Below are 19,481 nucleotides of genomic sequence, written 5' to 3' on the forward strand. Positions count from 1 at the left end.
GATGTCCAGTCCCTGGCAGTGAACTGGCCACCATGAATAATAAGTTACAGGGTTATTTCCAAGGAGACCTGCTGGGCCAACAGGTAAGGACTCAGCTGCTCACTGAAAAGCTAGTGGTTTGAGTCCATCATCCAGTGGCGTCATGGGAGACAGAGCTGGCGGTCTGCCCCATAAAGAACACAGCCTAGAAAAACCCAAGAGGGCAGTCCAACTCAGCCACTCGAGTCACTATGAGTTGGAATGGGCTTGATGGCTCCTGCACCTCCCTAGCCCACAAAATCGAAGGGGAAAACACTCACCACCATAGCGAGTAGTCTAGGCCGGCTCACAGTGATCCTATAGGACAGGGTCCACTCCCCCACTCTGTGAGTTTCCAATAAGGCAACTCACTACAGGAGTAGAGAGCCCTGTTTTCCTCCTGAGGAATGGCTAGTGGTTTCGAACTACCGACCTTGTGGATTGCAGCCCAACATGTAACCAACATGCCACCAGGGCTTTGACCTAACTCCTACACTCTCACAGATATTATAGGCTGACTCTCTCTCTCTCTCTCTCTCTCTCTCTCTCTCTCTCTCTCTCTCTCTCTCTCTCTCTCTCTCTCTCTCTCTCTCGGTAGTCCTTCTACCCAGGGGCAGTTCCACCCTGCCCTGTAGGGTCGCTATGAGTCAGAGTGACTCGATGACAGTGAGTGATCTCTTTCTGGGACACTAGAGCAGTGTCCCCATAGCCTCAGTGTTCAGGGCAGAGCTCTCCGGAAGACAGGCAGGAGGAGACAACGCCAGACCAGCTGGAACCAGAGCAGTTGTTCACCGGATCCATCCTTTGGAAGGTCTTGGTGGTCACAAATGCATGAGTGTTTATGAAAGCCTTAGGCAAACAGCTCCGAGGCATACTGCTAGAAAACACATTCCGTCCCTCCCTTTAAGCATCCTTAAGGTTCAGTGACCAGCCTGGCCTTGTGCTTACAAGCCAGAGGGTGGGAGAGGTAGGACCCAGGGCACGGTCCCAGTAGCCTCCCTGGGGCCAAAGTACTTGAGAGCCCCCCTCAAGCCATGACCACCAAACGTCAGTGGCTGATACTCCCTCTATCCTTCTACATCTTCCCCTCCCCCTTTAATAGTTGACCGTATCAAACAGCTTATGAGGACGCTTCCTAGCAAGACGTATGGAAGGCCCCAAATCCCCAGTCCATGGTCGGGGTAGATGTCATGGGTAGAACCCTTTAAACAAACTCCAAATAAAGAGGCGGGTCCGGTCGGTGTGTGGAAGACATGCTTGGGGCAGGGGTAGCTGAGTAGTCATTGGGGGAACGAAGTGAGGCTGGATCGCCATTTGGTGACTTTCACCAAAACTAGAGCAGTACAGTTAAGCGGGCCGCTGCCAACGGAAAGGTCAGTGATTCAAGCCCACCAGAAAGCTCACACGCAAGACACAGACACAAGAATATTTGCACATCTCCCGATCCGTGGCTCTCCCGACACTCAAACATATCTGTGGCCCAAGGGATCACATGAAGTCAACAGACGGATCATCAATCTGAGAAAAAGTGCTCATTTCCTCGAGATGAAAACATAACATGAAACACCTAAATGGTGCAGGAGACAGGACATGTCACCTATTAACTTTTGAAGAGACATTCATATTCCCGGTGCCTAAAGCAATGGGGATCAAAGCAAGTCGATAGCACCCCTTTCTTTCAGATGAGCAGAGATGAACGCTTTTTTGACAATAACCGTGTCCATTTAAGAATGGGGCAATCTCAAATACCAGCCTAGGCTTTGGGAGGGCAATTTGGCTGAACGCTATCAAAATGATAAACTGTATCTGTTCAGCTGGCACTTCTATAATTAGTGACTGAATGTTACGGCAGGGAGATGTGTAACAGAAGCATTTGTCAGCGCACCTCAGTGGAAACCAGGTAGGTGCCTTCACCAAGAAGCAAACGAGGAAGAGCTGAAGGCACTAATATTTGGAAAGCGGTTTGATTGAAAGCAAAAAGCAATCCAGACTGGTGGGTACAATGCAATCTCATTTGTCTAACTATGCTTGTGTATATGTCTTGCATGTGGATCTAAGGACAGCTATATGTCTGGCCCTGGGATAGCACCCCAAGCTCTCAGGGCCTGCAGCACTGACCACACACCCCGACTGTCCAGAAAGGCCAAGGCCACTCTGCTTATGTGACTCAGGGCCAGATCTGACAGGGGCTCCCAAGGCCTGAGTCCCAGGGCCGAGCTGGCCCTCAGGTGGACTTGGGGGTCACTCCTACATGCCAATCAGGCAGTAGAGCTCACCCCACATTCATTAATGGAGCTGCCTTTCTAGAATGGAGCCCTGGTGGTCTAGAGGGCTGCGATCCTCATGGTTTGCAGTTCAAACCCCAGCAGCTCCAACAGAGAAAGACAGGGCTCTGTACACCTGGAAACAGTTACAGTCTCAGAAACCCACATGGGGTCGCTATGAGCCAGCACGGACTCGATGGCAGTGGGAGCCTTTCTAGAAGTTTTCCTTTCAGGTGCAAGTTCCTCTAGCAGGGCCGTGTTCCTGCCAGATGCTGCAGGAATCATCAGGTCTGAGGCCGAGGCTCACACGCCACGGATGGAACACCGGCCTCATTACACAAGGAGCCTTCTTTCTTCCCTTTGGCGATTTTATTCTGGAAGTCCACACACTGCTGCGTCTGCATCGGTGTTTTCACCCGGACTGGCAAATGCCGACTGGGAACTTCACTTTACAGAAGACCACGAATTAACTCTGAGGACAAACCATGCAGTACAGCCTGACTGGTGTTGGGGGTGACCTGCTGAAGGTTGGCAGCATGGCAGAAACAATGCCACAGGAAACTCATTTGTATCAAGGTTACCTCCTTGGGGTGCCTCTCTCCAACACTGGGCAACAGACTGTACTGCTTCACCCAGATCCTTGCTCAAAGCCTGCTTTCCCAAGAACGTCCCACTGCCAGCTGTGCTGGGAATGACAGCTTGACTCCAGGAACTCTTGGAGGACTAAACTTCTGAGAAAATTGGGATGACTGAAAATGTTGGGGGCAGTTTAGCCATGATACCCACTAGCACGGTCTGTGAAGCAAGCTCTGGCTATCAAAATCCACTGCTTTCAGTGTTAAGACTGAGGCGTTTCTTGGACGTTCCCAGAAAATACTGGAGGCAAAAAAAAAAAAAGGTCCATGGGAAGCTGGATCGACAGCTTTGAACCAGGTCATCTTTCCAGACAAGAAGATCTGTTACAGACCTCGGAGTCCTCCATTCTCTAAGGACAAAGGGTGCTGTGGGAAAGGCCTGGTTTACTCTGGATAACCCAAGTGGTAAACAGGGAGTTTCCAAAAGCTTGCCTTCCAGCTACCTGGGCCCTGGAGGACTGGCCCAGTTGACCCTGCTCGCTTGGAGGCCAGCAGAAGCACCAGGGATGGCTGAGTCATGGTCCAGGGACATGCTGGAGGGTGTAATCTGGCAGCCCCTTCCACCACCCCTGAAAAGCACAGTGGTGTGTGAGGTTCAAGGGAGTGGTCAGCAGGGGTGAGGATAGAGGTGGGGCAGGGGGTAGGTGCTGCACACCCTCTGCTCTCAAAGTCATGGCCAAGCTGCCCACAGTGTCACCCAAGTCAGAAATGGTCTGGTCACCTGGGTCCTGGGCGTGGGGAGTCTAGGTCCAATAGGATAGAACCTGTGGCCAAGACCAGTAGTCTGCATGAATGTAGGCTCTCCCTGCCGTTGCAAGCTACCTGGGCTGAGTGAGACCACGTGGAGCCTTTTCACACAGACAAAGGAGAGGGGACGCTTTGATTACTAGATGCTGAGGCCCTGCTGATTCAGAGAACAGAAACCACGTTCAGGTCCAGAACTTCCAGCTCACAGCTTACAATGTAGCTGTTTGTACCACATGCCCAAACTCAACCTAAGCAAGACCGTTTCTCGTTTGATCTTTCAGGTGCATAGGCTCCCTGCTGCCAATTCCTATGAAGGGTTAAATAAAATTGGATAAATGTATACATACACTTGGTATGGGAATGACCTGCCTCTGGCCACCCTGAGGAAAAAAGAAAAAAAATCATTGTCAGGATTGAAAAGAAGTAGTTGCGATTCTCACCAGAACGATCCAAGCACTCTGGAGTAGAGCAGCCATCTGCTTCCCCACCCCCTGCCCACTGAACAGTGCCCCGAAGGAGGAGCCTGACTATCCACACCAGGGCACTGTCCCCCCACCCCCGCTGCCTCCTAGGCATCCCTCCCGCCAACCAGGCTCATAAACAACCTGTGTTTATTTAAGCAGAGTCTCTTCTCCTCCCCAGAATTCCATCCTCAATTACAAACAATGAAAACCCATCCTTCCATCTACAACTTCCCTGGGAAACTGGGCTGTTTCTTCTAAGAACTCTATGTCTTCACACAGGTGACGAGCCTGGGCCAGACAGTCCCTGCCCAGGTCACACACCAGGAAGCAGCTTTCTCCTCCAAGAACAGAACCTGAAGTCTTGGGGAGTTTCAGGCTTCAAGGCTGGCAGATGATGAGTTGAGCAGCAAGGCCAGCAGTTGGCACCCACAGCGCCTCCTTGGAATCCAGATAAGGCTGTCTGCTCTTATGAAGAGCGACAGTTTCGGACACCTTGGAGAGCATGTGGTCACGAGGAGAGGCGTCAGTCTGTGTTGTTTGTTGTGGCTTGGGTAGGGCTCAGCCATTCCTCATACCCTGGAACGCCGACATTCCAGACCTGGTTGACGAGAACACTCACTCTGCCATCATTAAGAACTCCTCATACGAGAACAAACTTCTTTGCGTTGGGCACTCCCAGCTTGTCCTTTCTTCTGCCTCGAGGGGAAGATGCATTGGTCCATGGCCCCTTATACTGAAGGCCTGGAAAAAAGAGGGGTCCCTCTGGGCTCAGGGATCCCTGGTGAGGCAGGCCCCATGAGATGTGGCCAAATCTGATTGAGGGCACTGGCCGATGACTGGCACTGTTCTGAGCTTGGCTCAGATTGCTGGACTCTCTCCAGCCCCCAAGGCATCAATCTGTACAGCCATGGCAACCACTGTTTCCCTGGAGGAGGTCTTCAAGGCCCTTCTCCCTCTTCCAGAGAAACGGGGCTTGTGTCAAGGATGCCACACCACCCAAACAGAGCTGTGCTGCTCTCGAACACGCCATCAAATAAAACCCGTTTTCAAAAACACGTCCAGACAAGGTTGGAAGCTCCGAAACAGTCTTATTCTCAACACTTGGATGCAGGAGCAGGTCATTGGTCGTGGTGGGGAAATGTTTAATCTGAAGCTCCCCTATCCACTGGGTCCCTCTAGAGCAGGGCTTCTCAGTGGCCCTCTTGGACTCAGTAACTCTTTGTTGGGGAGGGGGGCATTGCCCTGTAGGGTGTTGAAGAGCCTATTGTCTACCCACTAGATGCTAGTAAACAGCCCGTCTGCACTAGTGACAGCCAAAATGTTCCCAGACATTGCCAAATGCCCTGTGGGGCCAACACAGTCTCCAGATGGGAACCCCTGGTCCCGTGGGGGGCCACAAACAGTACCTAACACACGCACCCTTTCAGCGCCATGCCTTTGGTGAAAGGAGTCTGTGATAGTTAGGTTTCTTGTGCCAACCTGGCCAATAGGAATATATGGGTGGAGGTTAATCAGGTCTCAGTTTGATTGGCGGGCAAAGAGAAAAATGGCTCTGCAAGGCCCACCCCCCTCTCTCTTGCTCTCTGGTGATCTGACCAGCGTGTAGCTGTTTTAGCTAGTTCTCTACCTCACCCTGTGTGCTACGCTACCGGAGGGCCAGGCCACCTTGTGGATTGGGTCACTAGGGCTTGAGTGTCCTTCGAGACTTGCTTCACCATACTGCTGGTGCGTACATTTCTTGAACTTGAGGCTTGTGGGTCCTCCCGCCATGCTTGAGTTTCATATCCCATCAGGGCCTGCCTCGCTAAGCTCCCAAGTTACTGACTGTTGCTGACCCACCCTGTTGTCTGCTGCCTTGACCTTGGGCTCGGTGGCCCATGTCAGTTGAAGGACTTCCAGTATATTAACTCTTAAACGAAAGTGAGTTGAACTCAGCCCTCTGTACTACTGTGTGGACTAATTAGTTGTTAATATTCTTCTTGCTGTATAAACTTATCCTCTTATATATATAATCATAAGTGTCACGGATTTGTTCCTCTAGTCAACTCAGACTTACAAGGAGTCCAACAATGAGGTGAGAAACCACACCCTCACCACCACCCCCGCCCGCCCCCAGTGTGAGACAGGCTTGGCAAAGTGCCAGTTAAGAGCAAATGAAGATACTAATGTGGATGGATACCTGGGCTTGACAATGACCCTCTAGGCTTATGCGTATGCGCGTACACCTGAGCGGAGTGTGTATCTTTCTTTCATACTCTGTCCATCCTAGTACCAGTCCCCATGGCCTCTGCTACTTGGCACTTCTGGGAGCTGGCACCTTCGAGCTTCCCCCACTGTCTTTTGCCTGGGCTCCTGGTGCAAACACAGCTTGCAGCTATAATGTTCTGCTCTGATCCTTCACTTCTCCAGGGCAGAGAGAATGGGACCCTAGAGGTCATGCCCCATTCTGTCTCCACCCTCCCTCTTCCTAGGGCATGCTGAGGTGAGAGAGACAGGGACAGCAGGAGAGGCTAGGCTGCAATCCACTTCACAGCCCTGGGCTTGACATCGTGTGTGTGTGTGTGTGTGTGTGTGTGTGTGTGTTGACTAAGAGGAGTGCTGAGGGCAGGGGGCTCCTTCCCTGGGAAGTAGCTGGCCCTCTCTGACAGGGGCTCTTTCCTGGGGCCTAGTTTCACAGACAGAATAGCCTGAGTGCTACACAAATGATGCTAAGTTAGCTCCGACAGTCATGGACACAAATGCTAATTTATGGACGTTCAGAAAGGAAACCTCAAACCAGACGAGCTCAGGCGTGGCAGAGGCACCGCCTCCCTGGGCACCCTCTCAGGGATAAGGTGTCATTGCTTTGTGTCGGGGACAACGAAGCCCTGGGCCATCTCCTCAGGGGTTCCTTTTAAGGAACCTTGACTACGACAGCAGCAGGCTCCTTGTCGCTTTGTCTCCAGTTCTGCCAGCGTACAGCTAACACGGCACACCCTACCACACAGTCGGACTTGGTTCCTAGGCTGAACGTCTTGACAGAGGCACATCGCCTCCTCTTTCTCCTGCACAGCATCTGGTGGGTTTGAACTTCTGGCCTTTTGCCTAGCGGCCTCTTGGTTAACCACTGACCCACCAGAGATCCTCATCAATGTGGACTGAGGCTTGATATCCCTCCAGGCCAGTTGTCTTTCATTATTACCACCACCCATTCTCTCAGATGGTTTCTTCCACGTCAGCAGTGTTCAATCTTCCCACCCAGAGACCACATCCGATCGTTAACAAGATAACCTTTCCATGAGGCTCATGATGACTTTTGTGGAGTCTTTTGAATGTTTTATGGGAACGACCTTCCATCTGTAAGTCAGTCTAGGGTTTGATCTTTCTCTGCTTACTTCAATGATTTCACTGCCTGGCGCATCACATTAGTCAGAACCTACCGCACGCGCTCTTCCTAGGCCGTGCGTGGGGCATGGTGGGAAAGCTGCTTTCCCTATGGAGATTGGAAGGTTTGTGACGACCACACAGCTCCATGAAGTATCCTGCGGATCCCTATGGACGGTTCCTCTTTTCCCTACAGATGCTGCCGGCTTTGCATCCCACTTTGTCTGATAGTAACACTGCCCGTCCTGCTTCCCTTGTGTCTCACTCATCTTCCTGGAACAATTTTGCCCATCTTTTGACCTGTCACCTTTCTTTGTCACGTTCCGTTCTGCTTCGTTTCATGGCAGGAACTTATGCCGGGAGTCAGAAGGGACCCTCGTGATGCAGTGGTTAAAGCACTTGGCGGTGGATGGAAACCCATTAACTGCTCCGTGGGAAGAAGCAGAGGCAGTCTGCTTCCATAAACAAAAGCCGGGGAAACCCAATGGGCCAGTTCTGCTCTGCCCAACAGGGGCACACAAGTCACATTCAACTACATAGCAATGGGCCTTTACAGGTGATAGTGATTGGCTTTGTTCACCAAATCACCCAGTGTTCTCGTCAAGCACATGGTAGGATTAGACTTTCATGTCCCTTGGTGTTGGGTGTAGTCATGTGATTTGTGACATCCAGTCACCTCTGTGTTGAAACGAGACGCGTTCCTTCTGGGTTAAAAACTTGCAGAGCCAGTAGGTAATTCTCCACATTCCCCCTTTCCTGCTGTGACATAGCAGAGAAGCAACGAGATAACACGACTTCTCTGTGTTGGTCCACAAAGAAGAGTAACATAGCACTTTGCTGGCCAAAGGCACCTGGTGGCGCAGTGGTGAAGGGCTCAGCTGCTAACTGACAGGTCAGCAGTTCAAAACCACCAGCTTCTCTGGGGCAGAAAGCTGTACAGCCTTGGAAATCCCCTGGGAGCAGTTCTACTCTTCCCTGCAGAGTCACCTCAGGCTGGAGTTGACTAGAAGGTGACAGGCATGCTGTTCCTTACAGAAGTTGCTAGTCAGAGGCAGCTGGTGACATGCATCACGGATAGTTTGAAATTAAGATGTGCTAAGAGTTAGTATGATTAACAAAAAGAATGCAGACTACTCACTCATGAACACCTTTCCCCTATTGGAAATGGGCATGTTATTAAATTCATTTCATTTGCCTCTTTCAACATGGCTACACACTTGGTGAAAAGTCTGCCGGTCCTCGATGGCATCAGCAGGCCTTTCATCAAACATAGCAACGCATGACTCAAGCCTGTTGGTGAGAAAACAAGCCGCTGTTTGTGGAGATGATTGTGCATTAGTTTTCTTTTACCTGCTGCCAAACCATTCCGATCTGATGTCGTCATATTCTTGGAAACGGCATGCAGATTAATTTGTCAAGTCAATCTGATTGTCTCAGACTCTTGGGAGAATTATGTTCATCAAACTCATTTTATATTCACTCTTTTTCTGGAGCCCTAGTGGTGGTGGTAGCTAAGCACCAGACTTCTAATCACAGGTGCAAGGTTCAAATCTACCAGCTGCTCTGAGGGAGACAGATGAGGCTGCCAAGTCTTAATAAAGATTCTCAGCCTCAGAAGACATATGTAGTGTCCCTGTGAGTCAGAATCAACTTGATGGCAGTGGGATTGGGTTGTTTTATTTTTTGGTCCTTATGTTGTACTTATTATTTATTTTGTTATTTGTTCTTTCCCCCTTTCTGGAATTTTGATGGCATATTCACATTTCTGTTTACTCTTTCTTTCTTCCTCTGTGAATTATGAAGATCTACCAGCTACCTTTCAGTTCTATTCCTAATACTTATGTTTACCCTTATGTTTTCTATATGTCATAACTGAATAATAATATCACTCAGATACTTTTTCCTTCTCTAGATCACTACATGTCTGAAAATGTAATTCTTTGGTCTTCAAAGATAAATGATATAATGGTGATATAATCATTAGTTTTTCATGCCACATCATTTTTAGTTTTTTTCCCTCAATAACCTCAGTACATTTTCTTTCCTAGCGTTCTGACTTTTGTTGTTGTTGCGGCATTTGGTGACTAGTATAACTCTTCTTCTTCTTCTGTAGCTTGTGCTGGCAGCTTCTCTATCTTTAAGTTTCAGACTGTCAACAGCGTGTGCTCTTGTACACTCTTCCACACGAATGCGGCCATCAATTTTGGAAATGTCTTTAAAACTAGATTCACATTCTTTTTCACATGACGGGCATTTTCTTCTTTCTGGAACTCCTATCGTTTCCATGTTAAGCCTTTTGAATGCCTCCCCCCACCCACCCCGTAATTACTACTTCTGTGTTCCTGGTTCCTTTGTGAGCTATTTCTTCCACTTGCTTTTCCAGAACATTAATTCACCTTTCAGCAATGACCATGCTCATTCCCGCTTTCCTTAGTTTACTGAATTTTTTTATTTAAGCCTCTGAAACTCTGAAAGTTATCTTTATGCTCTAAAGTCATTTTCTGTTACAGTTCTCTTCTACCTCTTCCTTTACCTCAAGAGGTGTCTCGCTTTCTCGTTGCTTTCAACGGGGGCTTGCTCAGCTACTGAGTCTCCATTTTTCTTTCTTTTATTTTTTAATCAATACATCCATTGTGTCAAGCATATATGTACATTTGTTGCCATCATCATTCTCAAAATATTTGTCTTCTACTTGAACGGTTAATATTGGCTGCTCATTCCCCCCCTCCTTCCCCATTCCCCCCTCCCTCATGAATCCTTCATAATTCATAAATTGGCATATGTTACACTGTCAAACGTCTCCCCCCGCCCTCTTCTCTGTTGTCCATCCCCCAGGGAGGAGACTATACGTAGATTCTTGTAATTGGTTCCCTCTTTCTACCCTACATTCCTTCCATCCTCCAGGCATCGCCTCTCACCACTGGTCCTGAAGGAGTCATCTGTCCTGGATTCCCTGTGTTTCCAGTTGCTATCTGTACCAATGTACATCCTCTAGTCTAGCCAGATTTGTAGGGTAGAATTGGGATCATGATAGTGGGGGTGGGGAAGGAAGCATTTAAGAACTAGAGGAAAGTTATATGTTTCATCGTTGCTACTCTGCACCCTGACTGGCTCATCTCCTCCCCACAACCCTTCAGTAAGGGGGTGTCCAGTTGCCTACCAATGGGCTTTGAGTCTCCATTCTGAACTCACCCACATTTACAATGATATGGTTTTTTGTTCTTTGATGCTTGACACCTGATCCTTTCAATAGCTCGTGGTCACACAGGCTGGTGTGCTTCTTCCATGTGGGCTTTGTTGCTTCTGAGCTAGATGGCCACTTGTTTATCTTCAAGCGTTTAAGATTCCAGTATTTAAGACTGCCATAGTTTTTGACAGCCAGGCACCATCAGCTTTCTTCACCACATTTGCTTATGCACCCATTTGTCTTCAGTGATCGTGTCAGGGAGGTGGGCACCCACTGGTATGATTTTTAGTTCTTTGATGTCTGATGACTGGTCCCTTCTATACCTTGTGGTCAGATAGGCTGGTGTGCTTCTTCCATGTGGGCTTTGATGCTTCTCAGCTAGATGGTGGCTTGTTTATCTTCAAGCCTTTAAGATCCCAAATGCTAATATGTTTTGATAGCCGGGCACCATCAGCTTTCTTCCCCACATTTGCTTATGCACACATTTTTCTTCAGCAATCGTGTTCGGAAGGTGTGCATCCTGGAATGCCAATTTAATAGAACAACATGTTCTTGCATTGAGTAAGTGCTTGAGTGGAGGCCCAATGTCCGTCTGCTGCCTTAATATTAAACCTATAAATATATGTACGTAGATCTGTTTCCCCACACTCTTATATAAATATATTTACATATGTACATTCCAGTCTTTAGACCTCTATAAATATTCTTTGTCATCTAGTTCTTTTCTCTATTTCCTTTTACTTTCCTCTTTTCTCACCATCATGCTCAGCCTTCATTTGGGTTTCAGTCATTCCTCTCGGTTACATTGCCCTTGCTGAATGAGTCTCCATATTTCTTTGCTTGCTCACAGTTGTGTGCTCCTTCACACTGTGTGGTTCAGACCAGCAGTGGCAAAGCAGGAAGTATGGAAAGGCCCAGGGAGGAGTGCTGCTTGTATGGTTCATCAGGGCCCAAATGTGACAACCAGAAAGCCCTGGCTGCCAGGCTTCTCCAGGGGCAGCACCAAGCCACAAGAACTGAAAGCAGTTCCACTCACCACCTAGCCCATCCAGGTCCTTTAGGGTCTACAGGATCAGGCAGACCTCTATGGACTCACACACATCAAGTGGGCAGTACATGACCTTCCAAAAGGGGTGACAGGCTTCAGCTGCCTGGTTTGTCTCAACCTCTATGGACTCACACACATCAAGTGGGCAGGCAGTACATGACCTTCCAAAAGGGGTGACAGGCTTCAGCTGCCTGGTTTGTCTCATGGGACCATGCCGTTCAAGCCTTACTTGTGAAGGTTCCAGGAGACACATTGTTTTCTTCTGTTGGTGCCCCCTGAGTTCAGGTGAGTACCATGCCAGCTCTCTCTCCTGCTGAGCCGGGAGCCTTAGTGAACTTTCCAGGCTCCACCAACAGGTCTACCTGGGCTTACACAGAAAAGGCGTTTAAATAATCCGAGCCGTGTGCTCAACCTGTCATCTTCCCAGAATTCCCTTCCTCAGATGCACTCGTCCTTTAAACATAACTCTGTTCACTTTCTAATCACAAGATAATTTAAGATAAAAAGGTATACAGAAAATCCTGTATGTGAGGCCATCCCTCAGAGCGATGGCCTGGCATTTTGGTATTTGTCCTTCGGGTCCTTTTACAGAAATGCTTTTGGGGGGGTCTAATTCAATTTTAACTTGCACCCCCCACTTAAACCCAATGACATAGTGTGAACACTTCTCTGTGTCACAGACACTGTGGAAGACCATCTGGAGTGGCTGCACACTATTGCACGGCTAGTCAACAGAACTCTTTTAACCAGTTGCCTCTTGTTAAACATCCAGTGTCTTCCCATAGAGTAATCTATGCCAGATGATAGCTTATCTTGAAATCTTTGCACAGCCATAATTAGGTCCAGAAGGCATACGGCTTGGGTCAACAAACCGTTTTTAAGGTCTGCTCCTGGCTCTTTTAACTCTCCCTTTCATGCTTTTAAGGTCTGATACTGGCTCGCTTAACTCTCTCTCTCTCTCATGCATTCAACTTTCTAAGAGAGAGCATTATAAAAATGCAAAGTGACTTAAAAATTTTTTTGATTCACTACAGGATGATTTCATAATAGAATAATGTCCAAAATCTTTAGTGTGCATATGAAGTGGGTCAAAGGCCCTGTTTTTTGCCCTAAAGTGCCTTTTATAATGCACATGAAATATGCAATATGCCATTTAATTCCCAAATGGAAGTGACTGGACAGTCTTCCTCAGAAGGGAGCATACTTTCTGAGGCCGTTTCAAATCCTTCAGCAAATGTCTGCACACACACTGGGGTAGATGCTCACGATGGGTGTCGGTCAAGACTGAGGCTGCCCTCCTGCTCCTGCGTTTCCGCCGTGTGCCCAGCTCCCAACGCACTGACCTTCTGGAGTCCACCGTTCTCCTCCACCAGCGGTGGCAGCACTCTGGAGCTGCTGGCGGGCGGGGCCTCCACATGATAGTCTCGGAAGCAGCAGAAGAAGGAGCTGAGGATGCTGCGACTCCTCTGCTTCTTTAAGCTGACGTTGCACTGGGACGCTGGAAGGAGAAAGAGCACTCCGTCAGCCCAAGCACTTGCGCACGGCTCCTGTGCACCTGGAGAACGCCTCAGGCCCCCTGCCTCTCAGCCCCACCCAGCCAAGATTCAGGGGTCAGTGGAAGTGCTCTAAAAGGGTCCTTGGACAACATGTGACCCCTGGCGGCCTGGAGGGAATTCCTCTGACCTCAGCCTGCTCATGAGCTGACCCATCCTCAGGGTCAGTCACCTGGAATCTGGCAGATGAAGGCTTCCCACCTTGAACTCAGCACTACTTCACAACATTCATTTGGACATGGATCAGGCTTGTCACTCCCCGGGAAGGCTCAGGGTACCACGAAAATCAGTGTCCAGGAGGCTCTTGGACACTTGGAAATAAGCTACAAAAACCAAACCCAACTCCCCGCCCGCAAGTCCATGCTCAGTCACAGAGGCCCTCGAGGACAGAATATCCCTGTCCTAAAATCTCATCTTTCTCCTATGGGGTGGCTGGTTGGTTTGAACTGCTGACTTGGGGTGAGCAGCCCAGGCCATAACCCACTACGCCACCAGGGATCCTAAGGAGAAAGAGGAACCCCTCTATTAAACTGTCCTCGTGTCAAAACAAAACAGATAGGGCACCAATTCACAGAGCTGAGGACTGAAGGCTTCCACTGGAGTTAAAATGCAACCGGGAGGGGTGGGCCAAGAACCCCCAGTTTTCTCCTGAGCAGGAACCACCAGGCAGGCAAAGCCCATCTTCCTGAGTCACAGGGCATCACCCAGTGTGCCCTGCATGCACACCCCAAGCCCACCCTGGAGTCTGGCTCCAGAGAGAGTGATGGATCCTCTGTTCATCCAGGGCTCAAGACAAGCTGCCACAAGTCAGAAAGAAAAAGCAAACATCAGTAGGGATGAAAAACACCGTGTAGGGGAGGAGACTGAGGACTTGAGGGGCAGGAGTACTTTGCTTAGGAATGTAGCTGGGGCTGTTTTACCACATACCATGCCTGGGTGGGTCAGCCAAGGGCACAGAAAAAGGGACCATGCTTAGGACTAAAGGGAAGGGCAGGGAAGATCAAGGCTGAAGGAAAACTGTTGGAGCTCAATCCTCTACAGAGCCATTCTGGCCCAATTCCTTTCCCCAGGGAATGGTGGGGGGTGGGGTGGGGGATGGGGGGTGGGGGCAGAGCTGGGCTGTTTGCATACACCTTCCCTCCCAAGAGATCACAACACCTTTGCTAAAGTTCTTAGGGGACTCTTCTGTCAGCAGCTGACCGAATGCTCTCTGACAGCCATTCTGAAAAAGGACCGAAAAGCTGTTTTGCAGGTAACGCTGCAGGCGAGGCTGGTCTGAATTTCAGATTCTCGGACACACTTTCAAAGCACGAATCCCTAGGAAAGCAGAGTGCTTTTGTCTTTGAACGCTTGATGGTGGTTAGAGTGAAAGTTCACAGAGTAAATTCTTTTCTTATCCACTGATTTAGACACTTTGTTTCTGGACCTTTGTTGTCAACCCTCCACCTCCCACCTCCTCCTGGGGTCCAGTTCTCATGCGTCTTTCCCTGCCGCTTCCTGCCTTGTGGAACTTTATTGTTGGTGACATTCTGTGGCCTCCTGACCAGATTTTAACACTGGTAAAGCGGGACACCAGTGGGACACCATTGATAAAACTCATATCCTGGTGAAATAGTCACATGGCAGCTGAAAACCGTACACCGTAGCTTGTCGTGCATTCTTTAAAAAAATTGGGACTTTTTTAAAATGCTGCGGGACACGGGAAAAATTGTTAAAAATCGGGACAGTCCCGCCAAAAGTGGGACGTCTGGTCACCTCTGGTGGGTGCGACTGTTCTCGTTGAAGACCCACCTGGTGGTCTGGCTGAAGGCGACCCCTGGGAGAAGAAGGTTCAGCTCCAGTTTTGAAGGCTGTGCAGGGGTCAGACTCGGGTTCACCAGGCTCCTCTAGACCAGTGCGACTGGTCTTTTTCTGTTCTACATTCCCCCTCCCTTTTTGTCCAGGACCCTCCACTGAGATCCTGAAGGGAGTAGTTGGTCGTGGTAGCTGGGCACCAGCTAGTTCTTCTGACTCAGGGTGGTGGAGCCCATGGATGGTGTGTCCATTGTCTTGGGGGCTAATTGTTTGTTTGAAAATGTTTGCTTTCCTTCACTCTTCTTGCCTCCCGACAGAAAGAGACAAGCAGAGGTGTCTTTGACGGCTGCCCGCAAGGTTGGAAGACCCCAGATGCTACTCCTTAAAGTAGGATGTACAATATTGTCTTTAGGGCCTGTGTTATGCCAATTGATCTAGGTGTGCCGAGGGTACCATCCTAAGCCCCCAAAGCAGGGCGCTTTATCTTTCCCATGGATCCTTAGGTGTATATCACAGAACACCTATCATCTTTATCTTTTTAATATTAAAATACCATCCACTGTCTTCCTTCACCCATGTTTCTGTTGTTCGTCACCCTGGGGGGGGTAAACATTGATTATGGCGATCGGACCCCCCTTTCTCCCCCACCTCCCTCTGCCCCTCCTGGTATTGTTACTCCCATTACTGCTCCTGAGGGGCTTATCTATCCTGGATTCTGTGTGTTGAGAGCTCTTGTCTGTACCAGTGTACATGCTCTGGTCTAGCCCAATTTGTAAGGTAGAACTGGCGTTATGATAGTGGTGGTGGGAGGCATTAGGGAGCTAGAGGAAAGTTGTGTATTTCGTCGGTGCTATTCTGCACCCTGGCTGGCTCATCTCTTCCTTGTGACTTTCTGTGAGGGAACGTCCAATTGTCTACAGATGGCCTTTGGGTCTCCACTCTGCCCTGTCTCGTTCGCATCAATACGATTGTTTGGTTTTAGTCTTCTGATGCCTGATACCTGCTCCTGAGCACCCATCCTCTCACTGCCAGCCCCACTCGGCAGGCAGGGCCTGGGACAGTAGTAGGATGTGATAGTAACTACTGCTTACCGAGGATCAGCCCCTGGAGCGTCCAATGCCCCACAAACCTCATCTTACACTCTGCTCACTGCTGCTTAGGGAGACAGCTGCTACTGCTTCTGCCCTCTGTAGAAAACATGCAACCAGGGGCTGATGCTGGCAGGATGCAGTCCATAGTGGGCCTGGTTCCAAAGTGCCTGCTTTCCCCATGCGTCTTGCTGAAGACCCTCTTGCCACCATTTAGGGCCGATTAAGAAGGGAAGATGCCAAGTGGAGAGAAAAGCACAGATAGAAACTCGCACTTAGTAGAAAGAACTGCTTAAACCAGTGGTTCTCAACCAGTGGGTTGTGACCCCCTTTGGGGGGCGGGGGTCGAACAACCCTTTCACATGGGTCGCCCGATTCATAACGGTAGCAAAATTACAGTGGTGAAGTAGCAACGAAAATAATGTTATGGTTGGGGGGTCACCACAACATGAGGAACTGTATTAAAGGGTCGCGGCATGAGGAAGGTTGAGAACTGTTGGCTTAAACAGTTTTGTTGTGACCTTGGTTGCTTTAATCTTTATGCCGTACTCTAGTCAGAGGAAGAACAAACTGACTCTCTTCCTGTCCACAGCACATTTCTCTGCTGGTCAACAAACGGCTTGTTCCCGTCTTAGGGACGCTGAGCCGGGGGCCTGGGCAATAAACAACTGCAAAAGGCCACTTCCAGGCCTTATTTTCATTTTCATCCTCGGAGAACACAAACCTTTATAACCCATGAACAAATCCACACATGCGAACGCACACACATGCCCTCTGCATGCGGAGCTAGTAAGTTACTGTGAAAGTCCAGCATGAAGATGGCCCAAGTAGAGCAGAGGGAATTGATGCAAAATCCAGTTTGGTGGACAGCTGCTTAGATCAAAACCGGCCAGTGCTACCATTGCATATCTGATCATTGAAAAACGGAGGAGATTATACGAGAGAAGAGGGTGGGGCAAGGCACTGATCACCATGTCCACCGCACATCGACATCAGCCTACGAGGGTTTGCATCCTCCCTTCCCTTCCTGTTTGCCAAGCACCCTTTGTTAGCGACTGTGGTAATTGGATGATCTTAGGTCAACTTGAATGTGTATGAAACTGCCCAGGTAGAGTGCGACCCCTCTATCAGGTCACAGTCTGAGGAGGCCTCAAAGTGTGGCTTTCTTAGCAGGGAGACCCTCTCTCTGTACCCCCTCACCCTCCTGTCTGTGGGGACTCTGTGTCTGCCTCCAGGGGCCCTGTATGGGCTGCCTGACCCTGAGAGCTGTTGGGTGCCCTGTCACATTTCCACTGACCCTGGATCCATGCCAGTCTGCACCCACTGGCGAGTGATCTTCCTGCATCCTGCCGCACCTTTCTGCATCACGGCCTGCAGCTATGTCCCTGGCTAGCACTGGTCTTAAGAACTGGAGCTGGACTGGGCTGGGATGCCTTCTTGATGTAAAGTTCTTCCTTATACCCTGGTTTTGTTTTTCTAGACAACCCAGCCTAGCATAACGGCTTTTACTTTATCAATGGGGGAAAAGGAAGCATTTTGTCATTGTTTTTCAGCCACAGTGTGAAGCCCAAGATCATAAGATCAGAACAAAACAGTCTCGTTCTTCTAAGCCCTAAACCTTGACACTCATCCCTGAGTCTCCACGCCATGCCTGTCAAGCTTAGCAACCCAATGTGTAACTCAACAGACAGCCAAAGTGTCCTTTCTCCAGGATCAAGCTCCCAGAGGCTGGCATGCATGTGGCCTTTCACCAACTTTGCTCCCTTGCCCCCGGGCCCATGTGCACACAGTCCTCCTTGTCAGGGGCTTATTGGAGTTGATTTTCGCCTTACAGAGACCCCGTGCGATGGCGAAGAGCCATCCTCTAGGCTTTCCTAAGCCGCATTCTTTACAGGAGCAGGTTACTGGATCTTTCCCTCACAGAGCCAGTCTTGGAGTTAGTAGGGGAACACTTCATCGCTATTGCCACTGGGCCTCCTTGTCCCCACGGCTGGACAGCACTCCTGGGGTCCGGGACACAGTCTTTGACCAGCTTCCTGCATGCAGCTTCCTGCTACGTTGTAAGAAATTACTCTGGAGGGGGTGGAAAAGGCGGGAATGGGAACATGGAATGTCAGCCTAAAACAATGAAGATTTCCATTCCTTAATCAGATTTCGGAACGTTATCAATCCAAAGTTCTCTGTCCTTTCCTGAGAGCCTTCCTGCTCAGCTCCCAGCACTTCACTACCCCCTCCATGGGGCCCCCATGGTGGGCTCTTCATCACATCCGCACCCACCTCCCCTCCTCACTTCTCAGACCAGACCCTGTTGTGAGGGTCCAACTGAAAAGCCCACCTTCTAGGGAGCCTTCACTCCCACCTGGTGGAGGGGATAAGCTCCCCGACCATTAAACTCCCAAGTTTAATGGTCACAGCAGATTGAGGTGCTTGGTTGTAGACAGCAAGGTTCGAATCCAAGCACAGGCACCTGGTGATGTGCTTCTGAAAATCAGCCACTGCAAACTCGATGGAGCGCAGTTCCACCCTGACATGCTTGGGGCTGGCGTGATCTGAATGGAGCCCACAGGACAGGAGGAAACCACATGATGACTACGCTAGCTCTTCAGTCTGTATCGGGATCCTCACTTCCAGGCCTGCTGGACCACCTGGCTGATGGACATCCCAACTGGCTGGCTCCCAGGTGCCCACACTCGGCAGGTTCCAGCGGGGCTCACCATCTCCCACTTCACCAGGCAAGATCTCTGAGATAGTTAAAGTTTATTGTGCCAACCTGGCTGATAAACACATATGGGGTTAATTGAAGGGCAGAGGGATAAATGGCTCGGTAAGCCTCGCCTTTCTAGTTCTCGGGCTTCTTGCTTTCTGATGGTCAGACCAGGGTGCAACTGCTTTAGCCAGTTCCCTGCTTTAGCTGGCAAGGCTCACTTCCTGTGAGACATCCCTGAGGAGAAGCCACATGGACCTACCCCGATACAGCCCTGGGTGCTGGCGCAGCTGCGTGGAGACCCCTGCCAGCGTTGAGATGCTTACAAGCTCACGGATTTGACTTTCCTCCTGCAGTCGGCATCATTATGTGTGTTTGTGAGACTGAGGAGGACTTTGTAGATTGTTGTTGGACATATGTGCTAATGTTGGACTTATGGGCTTAGACGGCACTGGGTTGGGATGCTTTCTTAATGTATATAAAACTCTCTCATACATATATGAGTTTCTGTGGCTTTGTTTCTCTAGTCTACCCAGACGAACACAGTCTCTGAGCCTCGGCACTCTCCGAGGTTCCTGGCTATCACAGCCTACACAGCCCGGGGGCACAGTGGGTC

The 19,481-nt window shown here is 49.7% G+C and overlaps 1 protein-coding gene across 5 annotated transcripts in view; it reads right to left on the reverse strand.

The window, feature by feature from the left end:
- Positions 1-19,481, reverse strand: part of CTDSPL (CTD small phosphatase like) — a 141,089-nt gene that overhangs the window by 25,206 nt on the left and 96,402 nt on the right. For 3 of the 5 annotated variants that reach the window (XM_075547051.1, XM_075547047.1, XM_075547048.1), the window contains exons 2-3: positions 13,070-13,224; positions 4,012-4,044 (exon numbers count right to left, since the gene is read on the reverse strand). In XM_075547051.1, the coding sequence (XP_075403166.1) occupies positions 4,012-4,044; positions 13,070-13,224 (188 nt within the window). Of the gene's footprint in view, positions 1-4,011; positions 4,045-13,069; positions 13,225-14,016; positions 14,076-19,481 lie in introns of those variants that run through there. The other 2 variants (XM_075547050.1, XM_075547049.1) reach the window with 2 other exon arrangements.

The sequence above is a fragment of the Tenrec ecaudatus genome, chromosome 4, assembly GCF_050624435.1.
Source record: "Tenrec ecaudatus isolate mTenEca1 chromosome 4, mTenEca1.hap1, whole genome shotgun sequence".
NCBI classification, from domain to species: domain Eukaryota; kingdom Metazoa; phylum Chordata; class Mammalia; order Afrosoricida; family Tenrecidae; genus Tenrec; species Tenrec ecaudatus.